Below are 10,780 nucleotides of genomic sequence, written 5' to 3' on the forward strand. Positions count from 1 at the left end.
TATTTCCACAAGAATCACACTCTGCTAGATTTGTCATATATACATACTTGCTATTGATGGACTCGTCACAGGTGTTCCGTTGCCCTTATTTGCTCTAGCTGAAAGAAAAGAAAAAAAATTCTTTAAACCACTCCAAATACTTGCTTTAGATCTAATGGGGAGCTTAAGCACATTGCTAGGAGGGGCACACTTAGCATAGTGTAATCATTTGTTCTCAAAACACTACATTTCTTCAAAGACTTTAAAATAAATTCTTCAGTGCTCACAGACTGTTGGTTTCCTTTCCAAATTACTTTTCTTGTTTCTATGCCATAATTCCATTGATACATTGATACATTGATACACTAACATCACTGAAAAATACTTGTTCAAACGGTTATCCATTGCATCTTTTCACCCAGGACTTGAACATATCAGAAAACAGGGAACAAAAAGGGGTTCATCTTTTCAGTGCTTACTGAGGGGGAAAATGCCCACATTTCAGCAAGATTCTGTTCTGAAAAAATCATTTGTCTGGTAACCCAGGACATCTTAGGGTTTAAGACAAAAACCTGTTGTCACTAGTCTGGTTTTTTAATCAACTTGTAGTTTGTAGTCTATCACACGCACAGACACTCACACATGTATGTGTGGATAGATAAATAGATAGATAGATAGATAGATAGATAGATAGATAGATAGATAGATAGATAGATAGATAGATATGAAACCTAATGTGATATACATTATCACATACACACATGAACAATAAATATTAGTCAGGCAACACAGGAAAGTTCTGACCTTCAGTGAAATCCCCAGTGGGATTCTTTTGAGCAGTCCAGGATTTTGCTATCTCTTCCACTTTCATGTTCTGCTCCTATTCCTATAATGTTCTTAGGGCAAGTATATTCTTATACTTGAAGAATTTTCTACAGGCTTTTTGCAGCCTGTTAGCCTGCAAGCCTGCTAAGCTTATGAATACTTCTCTCAAGACATTTCCATAGCCAACCCCCACTCTCACCCACCCTATGAAAGCAAAATTAATTAACAGTAATTTTTTCTGCTTAAGTAATCCCTTTTTTTTGTCTTTATTTTGGGTGCTAACTATAGTCTTTTTATATTCAGATAACCTAAAAATTATTTCTCCAAGTTTTTCTTTTGTTAGCTAGGAAATGAAAACAAATCATTGCCAATGCTTTAGCTTTTAAACATATTTTGAAGCTGAAAATGTCCAATATTAATTTGTGATGTGAACTGAGAAAGCTCAAAATTTAGTGAGGAAATCAATTAAATGGTATGAAGACTAAGTGAGAATATTCTCATGAACAAACAGGTGCTCACAGTTCAATGGAAGTCTTCAGAGAATGCAGAAAAAGCATTCTGGTTCTCAGTGAAAAGACATGAAACAGAACAGGAATCTTCAGTTTCCAGTAGGTTAAAAAAATGTGTTTTGATGTTGGAATAGGTTAGACACTAATCTTACTATAAATCCTTATCTATAAGATAGAGACTTATCTATGAGGAAGATTAACTGACATACATGGGTAAGTGGTTTGTGAGGGGCTGATAACCTCTTTCACTCTGTCAACTTGCTAGTATCTACTAAAGTCCAGCAAAGAAAGAGAAATAAATGTGGTAAAAAATTGTCTCATTCCACTCAGCAAGGATGAATTAACAGAGCAGATTGATGATAACTGAGATACTCTAAAGTAAATAATTTGCATACCTTTTATTATGCAGAACAGACATAGAAGCCCTGGTACAATAAAAGCAGCAGCGATGATAGCTGCTCCAAAAAAGCGTCTGCTCTCAGTCTGGAGAATGCCATCAGCTGAATCTTCAAGAAAAACAAGTGGAGAAGACATTACATAATTGCATAAGATCCTCCCTTTGCCTTTCATTTTCACTGTAGTATTTTTGCTATGAACAGTTAAGACAGGACAACAGCATTATAAATTGTGTCTAAGGTCAGGTGCTAATGGTGCACTTAACACTTTTTTAAATAAAGTGGAGGGGGGGAAAGGTAGGACATATTAGTATTTGTCCTTTTCCTCTGAATTCCATGTGATAGTGCCTTTGATCTCATCAGAATGCTGCTTGTCAAAGTGTTACATCTGGTTTAGTTTCCCAACAGGATTACAGGAAAAAGCTAACTCAGAGAGAGGACACAGAATTCCTTTCATCTGTTAAAGCTCTAAATGCAAAGGGTCAGTGGTCTCCTTGGATCCCAGATATTTTTCTTTTTAAAATTAAACTTGCCCGTTGAAAGAACTGGCTTTCTTACTTTAGCTTGCCTGTTCCAAACCCTTGTCAGGCCCAAAAAATGTGCCTGCACAGATGTTTTTAAAACTAAGTGGTGAACTGGACCAGGGAAATGACCTGACTAAGTAACAGTCTAATAAAGAAAAATACTACTTTTGAGTTAGATCAGGTCTCCAGTCTGGTTCAAAACATACCAGGCTACAATGCTGAAATGAATAAACAAAAGCAAAAGCAGCAGAGGAGCTGCCCAGTTAAAAGGTCTAATTAGGAATTGTACTGATTTTTTCCATGTATGAGTTTTCTTTCAATTCAGACCTTCTGAGGTAAAGTAAGATCTGAGTATGATTAGTTAAGTTTAAACATGCTCAAAGCAAAGGCTGTAGTGGCAGGAAAAGACCATATTGTTCAAGTTAATGAGATAGTAATCATCAACAAAATAGAATATTCTTGGAAGATGTGAGAACTAAACTTGCAGGTGCTGGGCTGTATGTCTTCCAAATAATGGAACTTTTTAAACATTTTGACACAATTCCCACATACCTGCAGGTCACATAAAATTCCTTTCTTTAAATTCTAACATGCACACATTATGAACAGGTTACTGTGGTGAAAGTGAACATTAATAACAAAACTTAATGACACACGTATTTCTTTGTAGCCTCTTCAAAACTAGGAAAGAAAAACAAATCGCAGCTGATTCAACTGGAGCAGAATTACAATAGCATCTTGAAGTGTATCACCATAAATTAAATTTAGAAGTGTTACCTGCTATGTGTAAAATGGCAGATGTATTTTCTTGCAGCTCTTTATTCCAGAATATACAGTAAAAAGTCTCATCAATCCCACTTTTGATTGTAAGGGTACTTGTCACACGGTACAACTGGTCACTTCCAGTTTCAAATCTTGTGCTTGCCTCATCAGTCAAATCTTCATGGTTTCTGTTTTGCCATATCACTTCAGCTTCTGGGTATCCTTCTGATTGACATGTCAGCTTCCACTCATTGTCTCCTGTGCTCACCACTCCTTGGTTTATAATTCTATAAGGAGCTAAACATTTGGGGGAAAAAAAAAATCATTACCAATAGGAGACTAGAAGAACAGCCTGGATTAAATGCAAGAATTTTTTCTTTTTCCCCAGCGCCCCCAGGGTCAAACTTCAGCATGGATTTTGACAGGAAAAGGGAGTAGCTATTGTGTCTGTAACTGGAGGTGCAGGATTTATTACAATTCTGATGAGGTTCAGAAAGCTCACTAGCCTTTATGGCCTGTGTACTGTCTACATGATTTTGCAACCCCATTCCTTATGTGTCATTGAGACTTAAAGGACAGAACATGGATTCAGCCTAAACAGAGCTGACAAGTTACACAGCTGCGCAAGCAACATCAGACAGCTCCCGTCTCTGATGAGGTTTCTTTAACTGCTAATCCAGATATGTCTTACTTCAGGGTCTCCCCAGAAATCTTTTAGGAGTATCACAGTATTGAACCTCTGGTAGTAGCACACGCACCCTTAACTTTCAGATGGATTGTCTTGTAGTCAAATCCCCCATAGAAAATAACACAGCGGTAAACCCCTGCATCTCTGAGCTTTACATCAGTGATCTGAAGGAGAGACTGTCCCAAGTTCAGGTTCTCTTTCAACAATTTTATTCTTCCCCTAAAGTCACTGTGCTGATTTTTGAAGTCTTCCTCTCCTTTGCGAAGTACATAAACCTGCTTCAACTCATCCTTCTTTTCCCAGCTGACACTTAAATCTCTAAACTCTAATTTCCCAGTCACTGGAAATGTGCATTCCATGGTCACGTTGTTCCCACGTTCCACAATGAAGAGTGATTGAGGAGCTTCAACAGTGAATAAAGCTGAAACACAAAATTTGGAAGAAAACTAAATTTTTCAATAATACACCTAACCTTTCAAGTCATGTCTTACCATATCCATAGGAAATTTTAAGGACCAAAGTATCTGCTGTGTTCTGGAAAGTTAAACATTTTGGTATGTAGTTGTCCAAGTGCGTGACAAAACACAAGACCTCTGCTGTATGCACACACATGGGCACTTATACCTGCAGACACCTGCTTTGTGCACATGAATAGTGTGATGCTGTACTAAAAACAGTGAACTGTGAATGCACAGCCCCTCAGCTGTTGCTTTGAGAACACTGCCGTGGTAACAGGCAAGTGTTAGCATCTCCAATGGGAATGTTTTGTTTATATGAATGCCAACTGGTTTTACTCACAATGTTAAAGGACATACAACAATTCCCAGGTTTGATAGAGCCTAGAAAACTTTTTGTCTAATGCCAATGGTACTTTGTTTGAAAGGGTACCTGTTCTGGAACACTGACAGGGATTTTAACCTGGCCCAAAATCAAAATACAGGCATACAGTTTAGTGCAAAGCCATGCTTCGACCTTTTCACTTAAAACATTAAGGAAAAACCTCAAATGCTAGCAGCTGAAGGAAAACTGGGAAAATTAACATTTGTGTGCTTATACATGAAAAGAAAACATACTGAAACAGTTCTACTGTTTTTTTACGACTTGGCTTCTTACCATTTAGGAAATGCCAGTAGAATAAAAATATATACAAAAACAAAGACTTTCCCATGATGCAGGTTGAACCTAAAATGATAAAGTAATAGACAAATATAAATACATACTCATTTGCTGACTTGCACTGTCAAATACCCTTTCTAGTCAGTCCACACAAAGAACTGGACAGAATACAATGAATTTCACCCCATTTAAAAACTGCACCCAGTAGATAATCAGGCAGAAAACTTCCTGCATGGATGGGTCCAGGAAAAACATCTTACTTTATTTGCTTTAAACACCTGTTCTTAGCTATGGCTATATAGATGCTTTATCATTATTTTTGATTAGTAAATTAGTACTCACAAATACCCAATTGTTCCCCTAACTGTAGCAGGGAATATTGCTCCTACCAGGAGAAAGTATTTTATGTACTCAGTGCAGGAAATAGAACTTGTTTCTTCCCCACCTGTTTGCTTTACTTTAACACACTATGAATACACCCTGCTTTTTTACCCTGATCCCACAGTTTATATTGGAAAGCTCACAAAGTTACATATATTGTGTAAACAGTCCATGGAAATAATTCATGCAGTAGTTCATCTCATGACATGTATTTACACAGTAACAACTATTTAGCAACTATTCACACAGTAATGTCTTTTAAAAACAGTGACAAAGCCAGTCAATCTACAAGCAGAATCTATTGCCTTGAATTTCTGCTGCTTTATCTCTGAATATAAAACTCATTTCATTTTTCTGTCAGAAGTTTTTTCCCTCTTTGCAGACATAGCTTTTATAGTCCTACACAATATTTTAACATTTAAAATGCATATTAATATAAACTCACACATTTAATCTTCACACACCCACTGCTTTTGGTAAGTCTGTATTTAAAGTCAGAACAGTAGTAATATCCAGTAGTGACATCACTTTTCAAATTACTCTTAAGAAAAATTCAAACACCATAACAGACATCTTTCATGAAAACAGAAAATGGTAGATTTTTTTTTCTAAATAAAGTCTTAATTTTGGTTACCCAAACATCCACAAAAATAAGAAAGGATTGCCTTTAGCTGTTTTCTAGAGGTAGTTTCAGAATCTGTGTAAGACCTCAGACACCTGTAATACCCATGACACTCCCTAACTGATGGAATTCTATCTTGACTGCCATTTTTCACATTTTTGCAAGATGTTTCTTCCTTCTTTCTCTGATTGTAAATTTTAGGATGATAGTGGAAAAACAATATAGTCCTGAATTCATAAGACACATGTGCCTTTATAATGCTGTGGCTTAAGGTAACTAGACTCCTTAAAACAATTTGATTTAAGCTACTTCTTTTTCTCAGATTGCTGCTGTCTGATCCCAATAGCTGATTTGCAGCACTCAATGCATACAGAACTGAGAAAGGAAGGCAATCTATTTCATTGTTAACAATATAAGCATGGTCTGAAACAGGTGCAGGAAAAATACAAAGAAGATTCTTAGGATGCAAGACCAAATTAATTGATAAATCCTAGGCTTCGTAAAGTGGTGAGGTCCCAGACTTTTTCCTTACCCACAAGTGGTGTCCTTGAAAATTGCAGTCTAATCCTGTGGGTCTCCAAGAGCTTCTCTGGACCTGTATGCATTGGAATGCATCCATCATGATTCCCCTGCTTGAGTAACAAGCACCTCAGACCACCAAACTAAGCCCCCAAGTAAGGCTTTTCAAATGAGATAGAGGTATACCAATCTCAAAAATATGCTATAATATCCCTTATTCTGGAAAGAAGCCTGCCACTGAATCTAACTGGGTATTGTTCAGCATTACTCATGTCAGAATGACCAGAGTTGCAGTGCACTCAGACTCAAAATGCTTTTTTTTTTTTTTTTTAAGTAGAGGCTGTAGACTGCTTGTAACAAAGCCAACTGCCTGAACTAGTATATTGCTTGGAACAAACAGCATATGCACTACAGTAAGGATACTGAAAGATACCCATACTCCTGCCTGCAACCCCTATCCAACTTTTTGATAGGAAAAATCCTGGCATGATCTCCAGGGGAGGTGTTCTGATTAACTCCTGGAAGATAGATGACAAGTTAGCTTTTACAGTCCTGTGTTTATGTTCTGCAATTGCTGAGCTTTATTATCATTTCTCCCAGTGTAGAGGAAAAATAAGCTTTACAATACACAAAAGATGTATGACTATTACTTACAAATTTCCTCAAGACTGAGAAAGTTTGCTGCTGTATTCAATTTTTCACTTTCAGAGCAAAAAAAACGTAGGTCCAGGTCAAATCCAGGTGCGCATGGAAAAGGAAAACCACTGCAATAACCATTATAGTACCTTCTCCTGTTTCACTCTGAGCAGAAAAATCCTCTGGATCAATTTGAGACCTTGATATGAATCAAAATCATTTACTAAAGCTATCTGCTTGCTGATTTTCTTACAGAACCTGCCACACTGCCTCTTCTGTCGTCCTGCCAGCTTCCAACATCTATGGCAAATAGTCTTTTAAAATTCACTGTGGAAATTGATCCTCAGTACTGCTGCTGCATGTTTCTGCCACAATCAAATGAAAAAGACAGGAAAACAGAACTATTTGTCAAAGACTTCATGTGACAACTCAGATGTTGATGTAACTACACCTACTTCTTTAGGAAACTTCCCCATTATTGGAAAGTTCCCCAGTAGGGAAAATTCTGTATTGCTAACAGCAGTTCACTGTAACCAAAGACATAAATGTTGCAAAAGTTAGAGCATAAAATGCCATGGGAATTTTAAGAAACATGTAATCCAACCAAAGCTATGTGTGAGCACCAGTCCTTGGAACAACAATTGCAAGTGTTCATCCATCTACACAAAATCAGAGTCCCTAGATTCTTAATCTCAAGCAGAGCCAAACAGCTACTAGCAGGAACAAAAACTTTCTACAAGAACTTCCTCAGGTCCAGAAAAATCATAGGAATAGGAATAATGTAGGAATAACAGGAAAAGCATTTCCTACCCTCCTCTTGTAAAGGCAGATTGTGTTTTCCCAAGATTTGGACACAATGAAGGCTCCTTGCCTTCCTACTGCATAGTGAAAGAAGAGTTCTTTATCCTATGCACTATATTAGCAAAAAATGGAGACCAATGTTTTTTTATTTTCTTGATTTTAGAAGTCATTTAAGAATACAGAATCCCCTTCCCATTCCCACCTCAAGTGTTAGAAGCAAAAGAATATACTCACTTTACCTTGTAGACTGCAGTAGGAGAACTGGGTTAACAGCACAAAATACAACCCTAAACATGTTTCAGTGTAAATTCATTCTTTTAAGTTGTCTTCACATATCTCAGAAAAGGGTTGAAGTTCTCAGAAGTGTTAAAATACTGTGAAATGACCACTCTAAAAATTTTCAGTGTTTTCTTCTTTCCGCTTGACAGCCTGCTCTTAGTATTTGTCATGGAAGAAAAACCACGTAATGCACAAAACTGATTAATGTTTTTATTGATGTGTGAGATGAATGTGGAAACCATGGTGTATAAAATAGCTGAGTGTAACATTTAGGCTTTAACAGCCCTAGTAGATTGAGGGGGTGGATATCTGTAGTACGTGAGACAGATAAATGTTAATTTCCACTGGTTTTTTTGCTGCTCTTAAAAATAGGCTAAATTATATTGTCTCAGTAAAGGAAAAAAAAAGGGGTGCAACAGAAAGAAACTGAAACGCTTTTATAAAATACCGTGAGATCAGAGGAGTCACTGATAGTAGTGACCTTTCCATGTCAGGAAATTAGTTTCTGCTTTTTCATAGCTTGCCTCGAGGTCACAGGGTTGCATTTTCCATGTAACTGTTTAGCAGCAAATAATAGACCAAGGCAGGTGGGGTTTTATTTTGTTGAGTTTCTTTTAGTTCTTATTATTTAATTTTGTTGCATATACACACATACTCCTATATATACACACACATACGCATCTGCATGCACACAAACACATTTTGCTGCACTGTTCTAAACTGTGGTGGTGGGGGTTGAGTTTTGGGGTTTTTCACCTGCTTTGCAACAAACTCCCCAGAACACCTATCTCAGTCCTGCCTGTCACCGGGCACTCGCAAGAACAGCAAACACCTTCAGGGAGAACTCACCCGGGCAGGCTGGGGCAGTGGTCGGCTCAGGGAGGGACAAGCTCGGTGCAGCGCCGGGATGGGGCTCCGGCTGCCGGCAGCCCCGCACAGCTGCGGTCCGGCTCCTCCCTCTCTGCCCGGCGCCTCCTCCCTTCCTGGAGCATCCTCAGGTTACAGCTTACAGGTAACTGGTAACTTCTCCTTAGCCTCGCATTTCCCAATTCTTCAGCCGTGGCACCACCAGTATGTCCCCTGCCTCACCCTGCTTCCCTCACCTTTTCCTTATCCCTTCTTTTTTAACGTGGTGAGATCACTTTATTCACTTGCTAAACGGATAGCTTGCATGACTGATACACACTCAGGCAAAGGATGACTGGTGTCAAAGGACTGGAAATGACACAGTATCCAGGATATCCGTAAATTCCAGGAACTATGTCCTGCTTCTACAGAGACAAAGCAGCAATTTATTTAAACAGCTCTGTTCCCTGCCACTTAAAGAGCCTTCTGGGAGACAAAACTCCAATTTAATAACGTGACAATATAATCTAGAAATACAATGTAGATAGTTTCTTTGCTGCAACAGTATTTCTCATGTTATGAAACGTAGCTTTAACAAGATTTCAACCACAATTTTTCTGCAAGAAAGCAACCCTGAAATAAGAGTAATGCTCAGGACATTACCAAAGAGCCAAGGAGCCATTGTGAGAATGGTTTACTAATGAGTATATTTACAGGGTGAAATATAAATCAAATACAAAATTGTGATCCATGGTAGCATACACATCTCAGGGATGTGTACGGAAGGAGGGAAGGACACCCAAACCACTGTGCTCTCTGTGCCCTAAGCATCAGGTACTGCCACCAGCAGTATGTCATTAATGGTTTTATGGGCCATAAGCCCATAAAACTGTGGTTGAGAAACCACAGGAAACCCTACCTGGAAGCCATCAGGTATTCTGTTTATATGGTGCATTGATGTGGAGGCGTTGAACAACAGTCAGTTTAATAATGTTCAAATCTTCCAAAACCATATGAGTCCCTCAGGAAGAAGGATGTCAATATTAAGGTATGCAATAAAAACTCCTCTGCACACCCTTACACACACCTCCAGATAGACAATGTCTGCTGCCCCTGCTGCTTCCCGGGGGGTATCAGTCCAACAGAGACCCATCTCCACAAGAGCAGAGGAGCACAGAGGCCTCAAGGCAGGCAGGAGCCCAGATAAAGGACTCAGAGGAATCTCATATTTGAATTAGCTTCATATAATTTAGCAATAAATATGACTTTTGTAAATGGCAAATTTACTTACACAGCTATGTGGTGTACGTGAGTTACAAAACAGTCGCGAAACCAGACAAAATAATCATAAACCAAGCTGTGAAGTTTCTTTCCAGTAAGAACAAAAAATGACTACAGAAACATTTCCAGAAAGAAGTGGAAGCTTCTAGTTTATGATAAACACTTCAAGTTAACTAAGAAGACCAAATAACTTAGGGACTTCCCCTACAGCACACAAAAAATGCTGTGTCAAAGCTACAAGTTTATCTTAGCTCTGTAGCTGCTTTTCCTTCACACGATTCCTATTTTCAGAAGTCAAATATTAAAGCAAAAAAAAAAAAAAATTAGGAAAAATCTCCAAGGTTGCAATCATCTTTCTTTGTTCATGTAAAGTAATAGAAATCTTTATTGTTTTGCAGAACATAAATTCCTAAAAGCTCAAAAGAAAAAAAAAAAGAAACTGTCACAAGTTGAATAATTAGTTATTATGGGGTTAAAATATCTTACAGTCATCTATGTCAGTACACTTCTAGCATCCTTAAGTAAATATACTATGATAAAACAAGGAAATCTACTTGCTAAATACTACAAATTCAGGGCATTGATCTGTATTTCTTTCAAACTAACTATTTTGATGG

General features: G+C 37.9%; 1 protein-coding gene across 4 annotated transcripts in view; it reads right to left on the minus strand.

Moving 5' to 3' along the window:
• The window catches only part of CD274 (CD274 molecule), an 88,058-nt gene that overhangs the window by 20,791 nt on the left and 56,487 nt on the right, over window positions 1–10,780 (minus strand). Inside the window, exons 1-6 of one of the 4 annotated variants that reach the window (XM_079330053.1) lie at window positions 8,886–8,974; window positions 4,796–4,864; window positions 3,753–4,103; window positions 3,010–3,291; window positions 1,709–1,819; window positions 48–98 (exon numbers count right to left, since the gene is read on the minus strand). The exons of 1 other annotated variant lie outside the window; for it this stretch is intronic. In XM_079330053.1, coding sequence (XP_079186179.1) covers window positions 48–98; window positions 1,709–1,819; window positions 3,010–3,291; window positions 3,753–4,103; window positions 4,796–4,850 — 850 coding nt within the window. In that variant the 5' untranslated portion in view covers window positions 4,851–4,864; window positions 8,886–8,974. Of the gene's footprint in view, window positions 1–47; window positions 99–1,708; window positions 1,820–3,009; window positions 3,292–3,752; window positions 4,104–4,795; window positions 4,865–6,974; window positions 7,666–7,991; window positions 8,356–8,885; window positions 8,975–10,780 lie in introns of those variants that run through there. 2 more of the 4 variants (XM_079330046.1, XM_079330054.1) reach the window with 2 other exon arrangements.

Source organism: Erithacus rubecula (genome assembly GCF_903797595.1).
Source record: "Erithacus rubecula genome assembly, chromosome: Z".
Lineage (NCBI taxonomy): Eukaryota > Metazoa > Chordata > Aves > Passeriformes > Muscicapidae > Erithacus > Erithacus rubecula.